This window comes from Lepisosteus platostomus, chromosome 2, assembly GCF_059453375.1.
Source record: "Lepisosteus platostomus isolate fLepPlt1 chromosome 2, fLepPlt1.hap1, whole genome shotgun sequence".
Lineage (NCBI taxonomy): Eukaryota > Metazoa > Chordata > Actinopteri > Semionotiformes > Lepisosteidae > Lepisosteus > Lepisosteus platostomus.
In genome coordinates, this window is record NC_142612.1 from 76,392,187 (window position 1) to 76,411,940 (window position 19,754).

At 38.9% G+C, this 19,754-nt stretch overlaps 1 protein-coding gene across 2 annotated transcripts in view; it reads right to left on the reverse strand.

The window, feature by feature from the left end:
• The window catches only part of kcnab1a (potassium voltage-gated channel subfamily A regulatory beta subunit 1a), a 101,463-nt gene that overhangs the window by 80,532 nt on the left and 1,177 nt on the right, over window positions 1–19,754 (reverse strand). Inside the window, exon 2 of one of the 2 annotated variants that reach the window (XM_088618929.1) lies at window positions 15,827–15,932. In XM_088618929.1, coding sequence (XP_088475055.1) covers window positions 15,827–15,903 — 77 coding nt within the window. In that variant the 5' untranslated portion in view covers window positions 15,904–15,932. Of the gene's footprint in view, window positions 1–2,115; window positions 2,605–15,826; window positions 15,933–19,754 lie in introns of those variants that run through there. The other variant, XM_088618900.1, reaches the window with a different exon arrangement.

Consider the following 19,754-nt stretch of genomic DNA (forward strand, 5'->3'; position numbering starts at 1 on the left):
TCCAGCCACGAGGCTGAGCAGCTTGTTCCTGACTCCCACAACCCTCTGCGCGAAGCAGTGCCTTGTGTTCCTGGTATGATCTTTAACAAACTGCTCTTCCCATTTCTTGCAGAGTTCAGCCTGTTAGGCACATGCATTTGTCCATATTGAAAGTGTTAAAATAAAATACGAAACAAGACACTTTTTCTGTGTTAAAGGTTTATCCATGTGTAAACAGACTTTTACTATAACTAATGCATTTTATTTTACTTTTATTATTTCCCCCCAGATGTGTATTCTTAGTCTGAATGTACAATGATAAAAGCCTTTTCAATAAATAAACCCAGACAAAACAAACAAAACCTGTGAGCCAGACATCTATTTACTGAAATCTGATTTGTAACTGCAGTTCAATGATAGATATAAGATTAACTTAGTATAATAAAGAAATTCAACAGAAGTTATGTTAATTATCATTTAAGATGCTAAACTATAAAACATTTAGCAATATAGTAGATCATTTTAAAAGGGCTAAATAATTTTCATATAAAAACATAAAGAGCATTATTTTTTTAATGTAATCTGATCCTTCTGTTTAAACAGGTTCTTGATTTTACTCTGTGAAGCTCATCAGCATGCTTTCATTCATTCATTTATAACTATTGGCGCTCAATGAACCACATCTGACCTCCCTAAAGACACCTGCACAGCAGATGTGATACAGTGAGATAATTTTCCTGCCATCGCAGGTGAGTCTGCAGTCAGCTAATTTATCACACCTTCCACATCACTCAGAATGCAAAGTTTCATTCAAAAAGTGAAACTTCAAAAGAAACTTGACAAAGAATTCACAGTGGCCATGGACACCGCACTGATATGACATATGAAACGAGCCTGGAAAGATGAGGCAAGCCATTTCTCAAACACTAGCCAGACATCTAAAAGCAGGACAGGAGTTAAAGCTGAGGAGAAGAACGCAGCTGGTTTTAAAGCCAATGAAAATAAATTCTGGAAAGATTGTTCTGAAGTGACAACATGAACGAACCACAGCTGCTCATACAGCAGTACCCTTACAAAGGCAGGAAAAGCAGGGTTTTCTAGACAACTCCTAAAAAAGACCAATTAAAATGTCCAAGTGCAAGCTTCTCCTTTACTGCTTGTTCAGCTTCCTGAGGGCATCACTACTATTTTCACTACTGAAGTACATAGAAACATCTGCCAAGGTAAACTTCTCACTCCTAGTATATCATTTAAGGTATTTTAAGAGATCTGCTGTTCTTTATTATCTCTGTTACGACACTACTGACAACCTCTGAACTATGTACACTGCTTGTCAGTGTCAGCAAAGAAATTCCCCATTTTGGCAGCTGTTGTTTCTGACAACTTATCATCAAAAACCAAGGACTTGCAGAAGATCTGAAATGCCATGGGCAAAAGATAGACAAACAATGACCTGGAAATAATAATTGCCAATTGTTTTCAAGTATCTTTGAAAATGAACAGCAAAAGGAGCTCAGAATTAGATGTATTGAGCAGCACAACCCAACAATTTGAGACAATATTTTATGATTCTACATGTTAAAGTTATTCTATTACAGATGAAAAACAGCTCAATGAAAACGTTTCTACATCAAACAGAGCAAACTGTGCACGCTAACCTTACCACAGTTTGGCTATGTAGTACAATACAAAAACAAAAGACAAACTACAGAAGGCATGTGTATCATGAGTTGCTTAAAGGATTTTCATTGTTAAAGCTATACAGTATAAAAAGAAAACATGCCTGATCCAGAGAATAATGATAAATAGTAATGTATTGCTGTTAAGCTATTAAGATATATTAGAATTCCAGTGAAATAACTAGGCTCTTACACTTTGTTATACATCTCATAGCATTTATTTTTATAACAAGAAGTGCAAGAAAATGCATTTAATTCTTTTGTTTGATCCCCCCCACGGCCCCAGCAGACATCTCCGAAACCCTTACAGAGCAGTAATGAGTGAGAGAACTGTCTTGTGCGCCCAGCTGATTCGGTTTGCACAATCAGTCATCTCCCCAGCAAGCCAACACAAAGCAGCCATACCAGAGACTACAAAACAGTATCAGGTCAGTGGAAAGAAAAAGAATTCTCTTACCTGTATATCATCCCTGTCTCTGCTTTGACCGTTTCCTGCAAAGACAGCGCATGCACGTTCAGAAATTCCTGCAGCTGTTTGAGTTCCACGGCACCATTAGGTCTCAGGCTGCAACAGACAGCTGGAGGGTAAGACTTTACCCCAGCACCAGGTCTGCAAAGTTTTGAAGAGACTTTGGTTTCTGGTTTCTGCACCCCTTTTTGCTTCGGGTGGGAGATCTCACTGCAAGTGGCTTTATACAAGTACATGACTTGCTAGGAGCCCTGTCTGGCAAAAGGTGCAACCCCAAAGTTTCGAGTGCAGATCTCGCTTTTAAAAAAGAAAAACGAAAGTCTCTGTAATCCACTTGTTAGCCTCCCCGGTTCCATATAAAGAATGTTCTTTTGCATCACATTTCCCTCTGCATATTATGTAGCAGCTCAGTTATGTTTCGCTGCCTAATAAATACCATGGGAATCGAGGACATTTTTTTTCCCTACTCCATGCAATATGTAGTTAGTGCCTCCTTTTTTGTCATTGCCTACATGAAATGGAAGCAGGCCAGGATATGTGACCCCTCCTAATGTCAGATCACTGAGAGTCTAAATTCTGACACTGGGTGCTTTCAGGGGATTGTGGGAATAAAGAGGATTGTCAGTTTTCTCATACCCACAGTTTTCATTGAGGGCACAAATTATTATGGGACAAGGACCAAACCTTTTTTTAACGGTCTTTTCTCACACAACAATAGACAGCTCAGCATCAGAACATGCACATTGAACAGAAAAGAAGGGAATAACAGCTGTGTCTATTGTTTGACAAGATGTGGAAAGATGATCCTGCTCTACAAAATAACTTTATAAATATATTAAAACTGATTCTAGGAAATGCTTCTGCTAAATAATGACTTGCCAGTATAGAGAATGGATAATTAAACACGGTGACTATTAAGTGCTTTAAAAATACTGACATTGAAATATTTATAAAGAAATAAACACACAGCAAACACTTAATATATAATTAATTAATTTACAACAATTTCTTTACCTTCAGCACAATTGTATGAAAACACAGGTTCAAAGCTATTTGATGTTTATATTTTAGATGTAAAAAAAATACCTGAATTAAGTTTTAGCTTTAAATGATATACTGTACACCTTCCTTTCCAATTCCATTATACCTGTCAATAGTCCTATCCAACATTTCTTGGCACATTAAATTTACAGTTCATTTTCCACCTGCTGCAGGCTCCTAACACCACTGCAGCACATTAAATAATTCAGAACAAAAAATAAGGGTAAACTTCCATTAAATCATTAAAAATGTAACACTTATCTTTTTCTTTGTCAGAATCTACCAACGAACATCAGAATGATCAGAAAGACAACTCTGACTCCCAAATAATGCCATTGAAGGCTATTAATGTTTTCGGATTTAAAATAGCTTATTTGAGAAAATAACAACAATGATCAGTGAAAGGTTAGTACAGCATGTTAAACAGATGAGCTCTCTATCCCTTCTTCTGAACAATAATTAAAAAAGGAAATTAATAGTTATGTTTTATTATCACAGCCTCCTGGTTTATGGCTAGCTATGGCCTGCCCTGCAGGGCAGCATGTGAACCCATGACAGTCCCTGCTCCTCACCCAAACCACGGGCTCCACAGAGCCTTACAGGAGACACAGGAGCTGCTGTTTCACAGAATGATGTCCAGTCCAGCCCAGCCCAGCCCACTCCAGCCCAGTCAAGACTAGTGCAGTCCAGTCCAGCTCATTCCAGCCCAGTCAAGCCCAGCTCAACACAGTCCAGTCCAGCTCAACCCAACCCAGTCCAGTCCAGTCAAGACTAGTGCAGTCCAGCCCAGCCCAGTCCAGCTCAGCTCAGCCCAGCCCAGCCCAGTCCTGTCCAGTCCTGTCCAGTCCAACCCAACCTAGTACAGCCCAGCTCAAGGCAGCACAGGCAAAATCAGGGGTGTCCATCTTATCAAATTCATTCTGCACAAGATGGTTTAGTAGTTGAACCAATGAAGAGCCCAGTCCAATATGGTAAAAAACAACTTCAACAACAATAAATTCTAGCTATAGCTTAATGATGTATTTAATCTGGTATTTCATATATGTTACAATTTCTAAAGGACCACATAATTCTATGAGGTTACACAATTTACATCAAATATAAATATAATCCTCAAAACATCTTATACTACTAAAAAAATCTTTATTATAGTGATTTATTCCTAACAGTGAATTAATCATGAAAGCGGTATCTTTGCTATATTCTACATCAAAAGAGTCATTTCTGGTTAAGCCACATGGTGAGTTGGTTGATGAAAGGGCAGTCTAGAATTACGAAATAATACTATTATGATCACAGGGATGAGCCTTGTTTTTTAATGAAATTGAGGTGTAAAACAAACATAATAGAGATGATTAAAATGTTGGATTAAAACTACAATGTAATATTTGAAACCTGAGGACAATATGACACATTTGGATGAAAGGGGGTTGTGATTAAGAAAAGTATTGCACTGCTATTTCATGTTATATACAAGAAAGGCATTAAAAGTATAACATGTCATTAAGATCTCCTGAATACACTTTTAACCAGGATTGCTAAATAGCTTTTTTATTCTTCTTTTTTCTTAGCAAACCAAATACCAGTGACTGTTTCACCTCTTGAGTCAGAGCCAGGAATAATACTGTATAGGAACAACAATGGAATTCTCACACTGTAAGTTATGTTCAGACGCCTGTCAAATGTCAGGAGAGAAGCCCGTTCACAGTCTTTCCAATTATTTTTAAGGAAAGATAATGATCTCAAATTTCATACCTAATTGAATTAACTATATATGGCTTCTGAGACTATTATTTTAAGAACCGAGGTGACCTATATGAAAGATATCCTACAGCAATTCCATCTTTTGATGAATTTGGCAACCCTTGAGTGCTGATATCTGATTTTTCCCATTGTACTCTACTGTTAAACAGCATTTTGCCAAAAATAACTGAGAAAATTTAACATTTTCATTGTACTTATAAATAACAACAAATATTTGTTTTTGCTGCAATAAAAACTTAATGTGTTTTAGGGATTAAAATGGGGGTTAAAGATTTTGCTTTTATTTTATTCAACATCTCTTTAAAATGCATAAGTTTTAAAAACACAGCGGTCAGATTTAAACTCATGAGTGCATTACTTGTACTACAGGCTGTATTGCTAGGGACGTATACAACAGCTTAATTCTTTAAAGGTTTTTTGACCAACATTTACAGGTGGGGTAAAAACTGGAGCTGTACATGAAACTCAAAAGTCTCCCATGCATAAGGCACCCTTGAATTTCAATAAGACCACAGTTGTTTTGCAGAAAAAAGAGACTCCAAAGAAGTTGCATCAGCAATACTGCACTGAAGGTCAAATGAAGTTAATGTACTATTCTTTGCTGGTCTGATTTATCTGTTACTGTACAGTCATTAGTCAATCGCACAAACGTGGCTATGTGTTCTTTTGCAATAAACATCTCTCTAGTAAAGACCACATAAAGATAAAAAAATCCATGTTCAAAGTCCTGCACTGCTGAAAATTATCATCTATTTTTATTCTGCACAAATATATTTTATCAGCCTTAGCAGTTTTCCAAATCGTGACACATATTGCGCTATACAGTAAAGTGTTGGTTTTTTCATTAGAGTTGGCCAGAACATGGTGTCTAGCACGATCACAACACAACAGCCACAACATAATAGGCCTCAGACAATGGGAATATTGGCTCACGTACACTGCTAGCCCTGTTTATTCACCTGTCTTCTTTACTGGCTGTTTATAAAAATATAATTACATACTGTATGACTGGCAATTGTTGTCTTGAATGATCTAAATGCACCTTAAGACCCATATGGACGGCTGTCATGCACAGCATAAAGGACCACCAGCAGGAGAAAAAATACTTGCTAAGCAGTGATACCAGTAAACAACAGCAGCAGTATACAGTATATATATTCATAAAATAGTGTCTTTAGAGAGAGGACAAGAACACAGCCACGACTCATAGCATTCATTCTTATCTCATTATGTAACTAAGAAAGTATTTAACTTTGTAAGCTACCATGCTGTTGTTCTAACATTTCATTATTTGTATTTTTCAAAATAAAAACTATCTTGTGCATAGTTCTAGAGTCCTGGCTATTCAATCTTTAATTGTTATATAGTGTTACCTGTAGGGTTGCCACCTGGCGCTGTCACCTGGCCATGCCAGTTTACCAGCAGTCTAGGGCTCACTTCGCAAACTCACTTCTTTCAGCCTGGGGGCAACTTTAGAAACCTGTCTTGTCTAAAAGTGTGAGGGAGGTCTGAGGTCTGTTAGTCGACCCTCTCAACAAGTCTCATTGTATTTTAGTGACATAATATTACTGTAATCTTGAAGCAGTTAGTCTTCCATTTCTCCCTCTCAGTGAAAACATCTTTACATTTTAATGTAAGGAGAAGAACAAAAAACAACATGGTTAGTTCTGATCGACACGGTTAATTCTGATCTTAACTGCTGAGTCTCAAGGACAGCAGCAGCAGCATCCCTCAGGATCGCTGGAGGAGAAGAATCTACGGATTATTAGAGAAGATGGCTCAGTTCTTTCCAAGATAGCCGTGAGATGGCATGGAAATGATTCTCAGTAATTTAATACCTCTGTAAACCCAGTCGGGTTTAGCACAAAGTAGATTAAAAATCCACTCCCAAGCTCCCTGTAAGGTCTTGTATAGTCCGTTTATTGTTTTAGATTCTGTTTACATCCCTTCACAGGAGGCCTTGTTCTGCACAGAAATGGAACAAAAACAAACATAACAAAAAAAATGACCTTAGTGCTGAGCTCCCTGATTCGAACAAGGTAACTGCAGCTGGAGCTATGCAGATATACAGTACAAGGTTTTAGCAGGATATAGGACCACATCTGGCTGTTAGGCAATGCTGCATCTTCACTGAATTACAAACCTGCAGAGGCATTACAAGGACTTTCTCCACATATTTCCCACAGAAGCTATATTTTAAAAGATAGAGTAAAACAAATCTACTCTTGCTGGTCTCCTGCATTGTCAATTTAATTAATGAATCATTCAAGAGATCTAGGTTAAGATTACACGTCACAGAAAATCAAAATAAAGCCAAAGGGATTTAAAGGAGACTAATGATAATGAGGCTCTGAGGAACAAAGCATTCAGAGAGATTAGGCTTAAGAGTCATCAAGGGGACAGTTTTGTCATTGACAGAAAATAGATGAAGTCTGGTTTTATGCAATTGCTCTCGTTAGGTGTCCCCAGCAGTAGAGAAGAGTGCAATTTCTGTTGATCCCTGTCAACAGCAGTTGTGGAAAAACATCTGTACACTCTCGTTAAACAAAACACTTGGCATGTTCCTTCACAAGGTCAGTGTACACACAGGGAATAGTTTTATAAAGAGCAAAGACCAAGGTTTTCAGAAACGCGCGTGGATGTCACATAAGCAACCTGTGACTCTAGCATTAGTGAACACCGAGTAAAAAAAGTCAGTTGCTTCCCATTTACCTTTCTTTTCAGGAAACCATTTTCAATCACCAAGAATGTGAAAGAAAACGCTAAGCAGACTATTTCACTAAAAAATCAGTATCCAGTATATATGTCAGGTGTAAAAACAACTTAAGGTAACTCCTGCTACACGAACAAACCACATATGGTCGTTTAAATATGAAATAAATTAAAATGAAAGACATGATAGAGCATAATTTCCATCATGTTCAGGAGTTCAGAACCAGCTGATGGCTATTGATGGCACATTGTAAACTCGTGTACAATGCCTTTTGTTCTCTGGCTGCAATTATATAAATTCAAAACTTATTAACTGTAGGCTCTCAGAACTTAACACCTCACTTCTTAGGCTTCTGTTGACAAAAAGATATCAACGTGTCCCATCTGTGAATAAAAATAACCCACAGCTTGTTATGTCGTGCCACACAGTCACGCAGCTGTGCAAGGGTTATTCAGCTCGCTGCTGCCAGAGAATGAGGGGTGATATAGGATTATCAAGTCAATTAGGCCCGAAAGCTGCTCGTGGATCTAAGATCCTGGCAGTGGAGGGCACAGGCCAGTCAGAGTCAACATTGATTGAGCCTCTGAGTGAGAAAAGGCATACATACAGACGTACAGAGCACCGCTGCTAGCACTTCATACAACTGTTTTAAAAAGACTCTGAGGGATTGTTCTCATACAGTATATCTGTTACATTACACCATGATCATCTGAGAGAGAGAATCTTTATTATCCCCTAGGGGGGCAATTTGTTTTTACAGCAGCAGTTGGTGTATGGCCTGGGAAAAAAAAAAGACGACGGCAACAACAACACGCATAGATATTTGTAAAGAAAATCAAGTGTTAAGTAAGGATATGGCGACAGGTGTGAATGAGAACTTGAATCTATTGGTTTTGGAGCTGGGGAATCAGTATCTGCGTTCTGATGGGAGTAATTGGTAATAATCATTACAACCTTATACCTGGACTTTCCGTATAACCTGGTATAGTAGTGACTCGAAGCACTGATGACCTTCCATCTGTAAAAAGGCGTTTGTGTGTACAACTTCTTTTGTTAAGAGCATGTCCTTGTGAAAAAGATGCATAGACTGCAGGGAGCTACAAATGACTAAAGAAAACAACACTTTTTTTATATACGAGAAATGCCAGAGCTGAAAGGAATGGAGAGTCATCCAGTTGCTGGAGGACGAGGGCGGCGTGGGAATGAGAATTGTAATTTCTGTTATCTGGCCATGAAGAGAGCTCTGCCAGGGGAAACCGACAGAGAGAGAGAAAGGAGAGAGAAACTTTATTTTTTCCCTCTCATGCTATTGCGCCTCAGCTTCAGCTGAAATAAAGACCTGATGATTGCTTCAGCTCTGCATCTGGACTCCTGAAGAAGGGATTCCCTCACCCAGTCACCTTCAGCTCTCCTTGGCTCATCCAAAATGTGCTCCTTCCTCATCAAAACAGAGGCACTGTGTAAAGCTAGTGAGTTTGTCATGTGTAAGCTCCATATGTTACGATAACACTATTATCTAAATAGGCATCTCACAAAAATTAATGCATATATTTCAGATTGTAAAAGCTAATTTTCACCACTTTTTCAAGTAGGACGACATTGTATTTAACATCACATTGAACACACACTTCCTTTCCTATTACCAAACACAGTCAATTGTGAGAGTGCAACTTCTAACTATCATAATTGATAAAAAGAGGACTGTACAGCATAACTGGAAATGAAATATAAAAGGAATGGTAGCCAAATCTACAGCAGTAAATGCTGAGAGCAACATTTTCAAAAATGTCTGCGCTCTATTCTATTCTATATCTATTCCACGGAAACAATGCAATAAAAAAAGGAACATCCTGGAAATCTCGAAGATGCAGAGAAGAAACAAAGGCATTTAAATGACACGGTCTGAACATATAAGGAATTGTTTCGCCATGATTCATTGGGAACCTGCTGTTTAAAAACGGCACAGGCCTTCGCTTTGGGACGTTCGTGTTCGCGGGAAAAGGTCGGGCACGCTGTAACGCCGCCATAAAAAAAAAAAAAAAGGAAGAGCAGCTGCCGCAAATGAGCAGCCCGCGTCGGAAGCTTCTGGACTCACCGATACGGCATCCCTGTCTCAGCGGCCGTGGTGTCCGCGTGCGAGAGGCCGAACACTTTTAAATACCAGCTCGTTTCCAGCTCGCGCATGAGGGCGAACTTCCGGGCCTTCTGCTGCCCCTGGACCACGCTGTTGCTGCGGTTCTCGCGCCCGTTCTCGTGGGCATTCCTCAGGGCCTTGCTGTTGAGGGAGACGAGGGAGTGCTTCCTCGCCCTGAGAGGGTCCTCAGGGCCCCTGCCTCCCACGGAGCCACTCCGGGCGGCAAACATGCTTCTCCGTGCTGCCTGAGGTGATGGCACCTCCTAGCACCCAGTCACTGCCATCGGGCGAGCTGCTGTCTGAATCCGCCCTGCTCTGATCTTTCCTCTCCTCTTATAACCCCATCCTGACCACAGACTGTAACCAGATCCATGTCTGCTCCGGGATGGAAGAGAGGAGGACAGCGAGCTGGTCAGAGCGGTGTCTGTAACAGCCTCTACAAACGTGACACCCCGCAGTGCTGCGAAGGCAGGGAGACCCGGCCTGGTAAATCACAGGAACGAGGCAGGAGAACAAAACCTATGTGCCTGCTCTCCCAGCCCACTTTCACTCGAGACAATTCCAGCCTGTTTTCCAGCCATCCTCCGATGACACTTGGAGTACAAAACCTTCATTTCTATATGTGGTTGTTTTGGAGAGGTACAACAATCTCCTGAGGTAAATTCACATATAGACTCTTTTAGAACTATAACCATAACTTTTTCACTTTCATTACAGCAAAATATGAATAGTCTTTCTATGCCCTTTTTGCCCAAGGCAACTGTTTTCTTGCCTTGAAGTGTCTGATAGATCCTCAAAATTGTATATGCAACCAACTCATCTTTGTGAAGTACAGAATGAGAGCTTGTGTACAAAGGGTTAAAAGGCCACATGAAACTTTCAATGTGCAACAGATGTTAGGGGACCTTGTGTTTTACACAATCTGACTATTGTAAAATAACTCAGGTGAAGACAAAAACATATAAGCCATATACTGGGGGTTCTGCCAAAGAACCTGAAGCAATGATATCTTTTATAACCAAAACTTTATGATAAGCAAACCATTGAACCTGAAAAGGTTTTGTATTCTGTAGCTGTTATGCTCCAGAAGCTCTAAAGTGCCATAAATCGTACCGGTTTTGAGGGAGGTTGCCGAGTCATAATCACTCCGAATGAAGCCTGGAGGCTGAAAGACAATTAAGTCTGTACACCAGCTGCAGTAAACAAAATTGAACATTTTCCTTTACCCTGTGCCCTGAGAGGTATTTTTCACCACAGCACGATGACTCATTGTTTGAAGATAGTTAAGACAGGGAAACAGCTCAACAACAGCTCGATAAAAAGACACACCCGAAAGGTTATTAATTTGACTTATTTTTCTGCTGTTGAGAAATGAACGTACTGTAAGTAGCTATCCAGTGAGTTGCTTATTGAGTGGAAAAAAAAGAACTAAAAATGAAAATAGGCTCGATGTTGGATCACTGTGTAACAAAAGATCATTTAGGTCACTCTACTGAGGAATTAGAAACACCCTGCTATTTACGTCCAGTGCTGTAACTCCAGACAAACCTATGAAACATGCAAACCCTCAGTCTAGGAAGGCACAGAATAACCTAGAAAATAAACCTCTGATTTCTGTGACCATAGCAAGCCACAAATTTCTTTTGACAATGATATTGCCAAAGTTGGTTGTATTTTGTTTACTAGATAAATACTTTTTCAGCTAATTTTCCTTTGAAAATACAAGAGAGCTGTTTGCAAATCAAGATAAAAAATATACTAGTACTTACTCCTTATGTACCTAAATCTTAAAAATAAATTATGTTTCAAAAAAAAATTGTGTGTCCTTCTGGCACAAATGTGACTAGCCGGATGTGTTGTACCTGAAATGAAAGGACCATATTTATTGGGAGAGTGTCCATGTTGAGTAATTGAGGAGTATTTAAATTAGAGAACTGGAGGGGAAAGGACTGGGATCAGGAAAGCCCAGGGTAAGACCGAGACTGACCTAATTCAATTTAATGTTTACGAGTGCAAAGTGATCTATGTGGGTATTATAAATGTACACTGTGCACATGGCATGGACGATTCCGAGCTGTGGAAGCAACGCATGAAAAGGAATAGGCAGACAATATTCAAGATAATATACAGAAGCTACAAAAAAGCGAGAGAATGTTTGGGTTAACAGCAAGAAATCGGGGACTTTAAATCAAGCATCAGATTTTATGCTTAAGGTTGACAATACACTAGCAAGACCTCAGTTTTGTTTCTCTTCAGTCTCAAAGCACACTGAGAGGAGATCTGATACAGGTATAACGAATACAGATAGGGTCAACCCAGGACAGTTTCAAACTCCAAAGTGAAACACACACACAGACCCAAAGCTGGCAAACCACGTAGGACAGAGAACAGGAAATTCGTCTTTACAGAGTTCAGGGAAACTAGAAAGGCTTCCCAGCCAGGCATCTGAGTGCCACATTCTGGGCTCCTGCGAGATGAAAGGATGAAATTTCCAATTCACGTAACTACTAAACTATCAAATAAGCAAGACGGGTCCAATGGCCTCCTCTCCTTTTCAAGATTCCTTGTGATCTTATCATTTGTAAGATAAGAGTAGGAGAATATGGTCCCATTTTGTATTTTCTTCCAATACTGTAATCTCCTCTTGTTCCAAAGGTGTCTATGTCTGCAGTTTCAAGCAGTACGGAAGAAAATACTTGTTTCAAGGATTGCAATATGTGCCTTTTTTTTTACATTCTCTTTTCTTCAATGGTCAAAGTCAAATAAATCTTTGCATTTGAATTTCTTTTATGATTTGTTCATGTATTACTCTGCTACAGACAGTCAATAGAGACAGAATTCCTGCCAGTCAATAAGAGAGGTGTTACAAAACCACCAGCAGCCCAGTTAAATCAGGCACGGCATTTCTTTTTATCTCTTCATAGTCTGTTTAAAGGCCCATTTGTGGAACAGTCAGGGCTAGTTAGAAACTCGGGCAAGAAGATCTTAGTTAAAAAAATAACATACAGTAGCTTTACATAAATTCATTCAATTTTTCCCCACAAAGGGGAAGCAGCACAAAGAGGTTCAGTAACTTGCTCAGGGAAACTCAGAAGGAGACGATGCCACAGCCGGGACTCTCGTGAACAAATGCTTTACCGCTAAAAATGTAGCCTCTTCACCTATTATTCCTGTATATTCCTCTTGGCTCTGTGTTTCAGTGGGTTCTTGTGAGGTTTTTAAAAACTTCCTGCTCTGTCATTTAAAGTAGTTAGGTGTTCCAACCCTCCCTGAAAACCTGTATCACACATGCAATCCGTCTGAGAAAGACGCACCACCTCATGAGTGATGAGTGTCTCTGAGAATTTTACCAGGCAAGAACAGACACTTGTCCCCCAGACAGTGCTTGCTGGTAATATCAAGGGAATAATAAGCTCTTTGCATATTTGTTCAGGTTTTGCAAACTGGTGGCTCTTGCAGAATTGACCTTGACAACAGAGAAAAGCAAATACCTATTAGAATATGACAGCTTTGTCCATGTAAATTAATTATTAAGATCTGATTCAATAATTAACAGAAATAATTTTCAAGATGACATTATTGCACCAGCTTAGTTTATGGAAGATTGTGCAGGTTGAAGAGCACAAAATTTTGTGGAGTGCGTGTGTCATTTGTTGTTTGCCCGTGCTCGATTGTTTGTGGGCTGTATAGAAACCAAGCAATGTACTGTGTCTGACTTCACAATCAATGCGTCACTTTTGTACTAAAGTGTAGAATCTGTCATTGCAGATAGATTTAATTAGTAGCAGTTTAGAGGCCCGCTTCTCCCTAGTGAGAGTAAAGTTCTGATCTTACCACTGCAGATGGTCATATTTCCATTGACTACAGTTTTATGTCCTCATTAGCGATGAAGAAGTAGTGGTTATTTGAAATGTTCCTCTGTCACCGTGATTGCTTAGAGGACTGAGAGAGTTCCACAGTAAAACTGAATGCTGTAAGATCTGATTTTAATTGTTTGTTTTGGTCGTGCTATTTTTTCAGTGCAGGCAATAGAAAAGGCGAAAAATATACTTATATTCTACAGAGAACCTTATTTCATTTTAAGGACAGCAGCTCACTAATAATGTGCAAATTGTGTTATTCGGTTGTTTTAAGAACAGCACAGACGCACCCTTAAAAAATAAAACTATGTGAACACCCAAGGTTTATTTTTCAGTAGGACTTTTTTCAGTTGAATACTCAATGGCGGAAATTTTCCTAAAACATCAAACTACTACAATCCAAATACCATTCATTTTCTTAGCAAAAACAATAGCTGGGCTTGTAGAAGAATCTGTCGGACTATTATTTTAAACTGGGTGTTTCTTATTGGCATTTTAAAATTCCCTTCAAAATATTTTGTGTAATAAATAATCTCTGTGTGTTTGCCAAAAAATCTTCGATCTTCAGTCCTGTTTAAATGTAGATTGTAATATTATGTCTTTATTATAGTCTTGTGACTATGTTAAAGTCAGGGAGAACCGTCTCCTTCACTTTGCTGAAAGTAACTGTGGGCAAAGTTCCAGGTCACATGAGCAACAGTATATGTATCATTTAATAGGCCTGAAACATTCTGCGTGACATGAAGTGTGAACTGAACTCATCCCCCAAATTCCCGGGTTTTGCATCACAGAAATGAGTCAGTATTATTAGCTGAACTGCACATTACACTGATTTTACAGACTTAACGTCTTAATTTTATTTACGTATGGAGAAAAACCTGCATCACAGAGAAGATTAATTTCTGTTTTAAAATGTCTTGCCTTCTCCCGAAATCAAAACCAATCCATGTATTTCATTGATTTACTTTTCCGGATAGCTTTGTTTGAATTAACTAGAATGTAAATTAATCACATTAATGCTTCAAGCCTAGAATGTTGCAAGAAAACACATTAAGCTGTAATGTGTTTAGAGACTTAGTATTAAAAAGTTTGATCATCTGTGTTAATAGCAAGCAAAGCTGTCAATTAAAAATTTATAAGACAGTGAAAAACAGTCTTAGAAGAAGATATCATTTACCGAAACAAACCCTCACTGCTTTAATGATCAGACGTGATCGAGTAACATCTCAATTTTTTCCTCTTTACCCTTTCCTTACATTTAGATAATATTTGCAAATATTTTTAATGATTCTCGCTGTTGCTGGGCCAGAGCTGAAATTTTAAAAATAATTTTACCTCTTTTGTCTAAGTTGTTTTTTTAATTTTGAACAGCTGAGAAATTCCTATTTTCCATCATATGACATTTCATATTGGAAGGAAAAGCCACTTCTGCAGTACTCTATTAAGAAAAAGGAGAACCTCTGTCAAATTAAGCAATAATGTAAGGAAGCTTAAGCTACATTAAAGATAGAATAAATCCAAAAAAAGCACAGAATTGTGTATTAAGCTGATCTTCATAATGACAGAATTCTGAGTAAGCATTTTAAAAGGTGCAAACCATATGGAGCAACTAATAATAGGTTCTGTAGCTGACAGTTACTTTTGTAAATCAAATTTCAGTCTTGCAGTCTTGCAACTCTAGTGTATTTTGCAATCCTGCCCCCTAATGTTCAATGTGAATACATGAAATAAAAAAATACTGTATACTTAAAAGTTGCACATGATACACTCCTGCCTTAGTGCTATAGATTAAATAATGCAAGCAAAGGCCCCAGTCTTGGAAATACAGCATCATACTGAACCTTTTCTATCTGATACAGCTAAGTATGGTGTCTGCATGCATAAGGAATTGCGAGACCAGGCTGCGTGGTTATTCAATACCCTCTGTTGCTTCTTCTTTCATTCTTTAAATCATGCATCATCGCTGAACACCAAAATGAGCAAGACTATCGATTTGTATTGCGATTTTCACCGCCTGCCACAACACATCAGGCTAATGCTGAAAAAAGGGGCCCTGTTGTACTGCTTCAAAGAAAATCACAGCCGATTATCAGGGAGTACAAGCTTCATCTCGTAGGCTGCATCCGTGTAATGTTATTTTGCTGAGCCTGTCACATCCAGTAAAAGAGTATGACTGGAGCACCTTACCTGTACAGCATTCCATAGGATCTGGGCCACTTCCGAGAGCACCTGTCAGGGGAATTGGTCACGGATGGAGCATTCATTTCTGAACCCACAAGCAGAGAAGGCGCTCCTGCAATTTTTAAAAAGTAGGGAAAAAGGTCATATATTATATCTGGCAGCCAGGGGGCAAGAAAGGGAGAAAACAGGAGATTTTTCAAGAAGATATTTGGTTTCTGGCTATTTTTGGTGAAATGCAGAAACGAACCGTCAATTTGATGCATCACTGCCACATTCACGGCCTTTAACTGATGAGAATATCACCTGAACGGCATCACACAGTTTCTTTTTAAGAGGTACAAAAATGTTTTTGCTTATTACTGGTTCATAAAGAAAAATGACTTAATGCTTGACACAGAAATTAAGAAATAAAAAATCCATTCAAGATGTGCTTTTCACCATGTGTTCATATCTTGTTTTTCAAGAGATCTAGGCCTGTATCTCTTATATAGATCTAGATCTAGATATTTTCCTGCACAATACACAAGCAGAGTGCTTATTTACAACAATGACTTAAGGCTTTATATGTTCCATTTTAAACATTAGATTACAATCCATTATATTGTGTTATATGTTTCAGATATTTTACCCAGTGAAGACCCAGAGCCTTCCCTTTAAACACCTAAAAAACAGATTTCTGCGCAGATTTTTTTTTGACAGTTAGAATATTTTCAAAGGGCAAGAACTGTTTACCAGGAAATAATTTGACTTTCCACTAGCGTAGCCTATTATCACTGGAAAGAAAAATACAGAGAGTGGAGTTTAAAACTATGCAACCCTGTTCAGCTGAAAGACGTTCATGTGAGTCACTCCTGATGCCACTTTAATTTAAATTGTTCCTGCAGCAACTCGGCTCAGGCACAGACATTCCCAGATGTTATCATTCAGCACTGTGAAACAAACACTTTAGGACTGTGTATCAGATTGTGGAAGCGTGGGATGCTATCTGTGTCCATATATAAACCTTGATCCCAAGGTGCATTAACATCTAGAGTGAACGTAGAATAATTAACTGTTAAACTAATTCTGCATAAATACTGGTTTACCTGTCTGTTATCTCTTGTTTTGCTATACATCTTCTTATCTCTGATGCAGGCTAGTATGAAGATTTTCATTTTGCAATGAACAGTTTGGACAACAATCACAGCTCACGACATATCTCATCCATAATAATAAAGGCATTAACAAAAACAATCCTTATTCATTATAATACCATTTCATTTATGAACAATTTCAATAAGCCTAAAGTGCCGTGCAATATCCCACACGCAACACACAACTGAAGCACAAAAAGCAGGAAAAAGCACAAAACATTTGTGAAACCAAGGATAAAGCTTAATTATAAGAACTTAACTGAAAAGACAGAACGTTGAGTGCCAACAGTGTCTACCAATTTGGGCAATCTGGGGCAAGTAACCACTTACACAGGCAGCATCAACAGCAGTAAAAGGACAGAAACCTGAACCTGTGACAGCAGCAGGTAACGTCAGAAGCTGGTTTTTGATATTAGGTATTTCGTTGAGAGAACTGCATTACATGTTACATTACTTAGGTTAGACTAAGTAGAAGTGAAAGAAAACTTATTAGCTGGTTCCAGTATTTTATCAATAGTGAAGAAGAGCACTGAAGGATTACTGTGACTCCTCTCAGTAAGACTGGAAGAGAAGAAGGATACTGTGACTGCCTTCTGGGCATCTCTGTAGAACTGCTGTTATTGGTTATCCATCTGTAGATAAAGCCCTGTCTTCGTCTCCAGCTGCTTAAAATGTCACTCTGCTGCCTTCATAGAGTGTGCACATCATCTGGGAACCAGGAATAACAATGAGCAAAATGAAATAAAATTTCATAGGAGATGGACTATTAATAAACTGTGTTGGAGTGTCTTTGAAAAGACCATCAGAATTCTGGAGCAAAACAGACTGAGCTGCACCAAGTGGAGTTTTTATTATCTCCTCCACTAGCTGAGTTAATCAAACTCAAATCAAATGAATCTTGAAAAGGTCAAAAGGTCACAGTCTGTTAGTACGAGGTGGAAGGACTACAAGATTAAGATTAAGATCACTTTATTAGCCCTATACAATTTCTCGCATTATGAATTTGTCTTTTTCGCATACCCCAGCTTGCTCTCCATGAGACACACAGACAGGGAGAGAGACGCTTGGGGTCAGAGTGGAGGGTCAGCCATTGTACAGCACCCCTGGTGCAGTTGGGGTTAAGGGCCTTGCTCAGGGGCCCAATGGAGTAGGATTCTTCTGCTGGCTGTGGGATTTGAACCTGCAACCTTCCAACCACAGGTGCAGATCCTTAGCCACAGAGCCACCACACTGCCACAAGTTCCACTAAGACAGCCTAGTGGTTAGAAATGATGCTTACCTAACCTGCAAGAAGCGATTAAAGCTAATATATAGCAAACAATACAACAAAAACAATAAAACACAAAAAGCAGTCCACTGCAGCTCTTGAGCAGTTGAGGACACAAACATTGGCACTTTAAGTAGTAAAATTCTAGATAGACAATCTGTGAGGAACCATTTATACCTCAAGGAAGCAATTCCACCAGGTTTGCCATGCTTACAGCTCTTTCAGGTGCTGGTTCAGTTAAGTCATTAGTTAAAACAGCTTACTGTAATACTGTACATCCTCTTATCTTTAACATGTAAAACAGCCCTATTATCAGATCTGTTTTTGCTTGACTGTCAAAACTCAAAGAGTTTTCATATGATTGTTTTTTTTTTCCAATAAAAAAGAAAGCAAAATGGTTTTCACCTCAGCTGTGTTATGTGGTGGTGGCTGACAGGACAGTGACACTAGAAGCATCTGTAATTATTACTTGCCACCAGCATTATAAGTACATTCTGTGAACCAGCTCTATGGGGCATTCCCAGACAGGACTGTTTGCCTTGCCATGTTCAATGGAGTTTACAGCGAACGTTCAGGAGAGTTGGCAGCAGCTATGAGCCTTTCCTCCTTCACATTCCCATAGTATCCCTCCTCCACCAATCTCCCAATCTCCTCAGTCACCCCTTCTCCTCCCCGGCTGTCCCTTGGTTAACCCCTCAATCTGTATGGGGCTCCCAGCCTCTCAGCCAAGACCTTTTTCACCACATTGCATTGTATCATACATTTACTGCAGGAATGAAAAACAGCTTAACATAAACATCCAGCAGTGATAGTTACAACTGAAGTTTGCAGTTTTATCATTTGTGTTTTTTTTGCTAACCCTATTATTCATTTACAAATGTCCAAAAATGGACATTATACTCAGTATTTCTAGCATGATGTGGTCACATGGGTTGAGTTTAATGCCGCACTTGTGCAATTGATATCTATGCTTGATGACCTTTTGGCCTTGTGACTTTTTGCAACAGACTGGATCTGAATGCAACAGGGATCAGTAGCACTGAGTCAGTCTCATAAACACTAGAAGGTGAAATGCCACAAATATACTGGCATCTGTTGATATCCGAAAAAAGGGCACCGGCAAACAGCGACCACAGTGTACTTAAAGGCAATATTTTAAAGTAATTGTATCATATATCCAGCTATTTCCAATAACTGCTTAGTCCGTTACACAGTCTCAATAAGCCCAAACAATGATGAATGAGATTGTTTGTCATTGGTGGACAAAATGGCGGACACTAGATGGGATACCAGTCCATCACAGGAGGACAAAACACAGACATGTTGGACGTTTTCTAAAAGTCTTCTATTATACAGACAAATTTTATCCAACAAATCTATAATTAACCAATGGGATTTGAACTAAATATGAAGCAAAATAATAAACCCATTTCATTGACCGCTGTCAATTATGATTGCTGGGGGAGTGCGTGCGTGATGTGAAAGTCCCTGTACTATCTAACTGCTTTCCAGTGTTAGGTCATGGGCACAATAA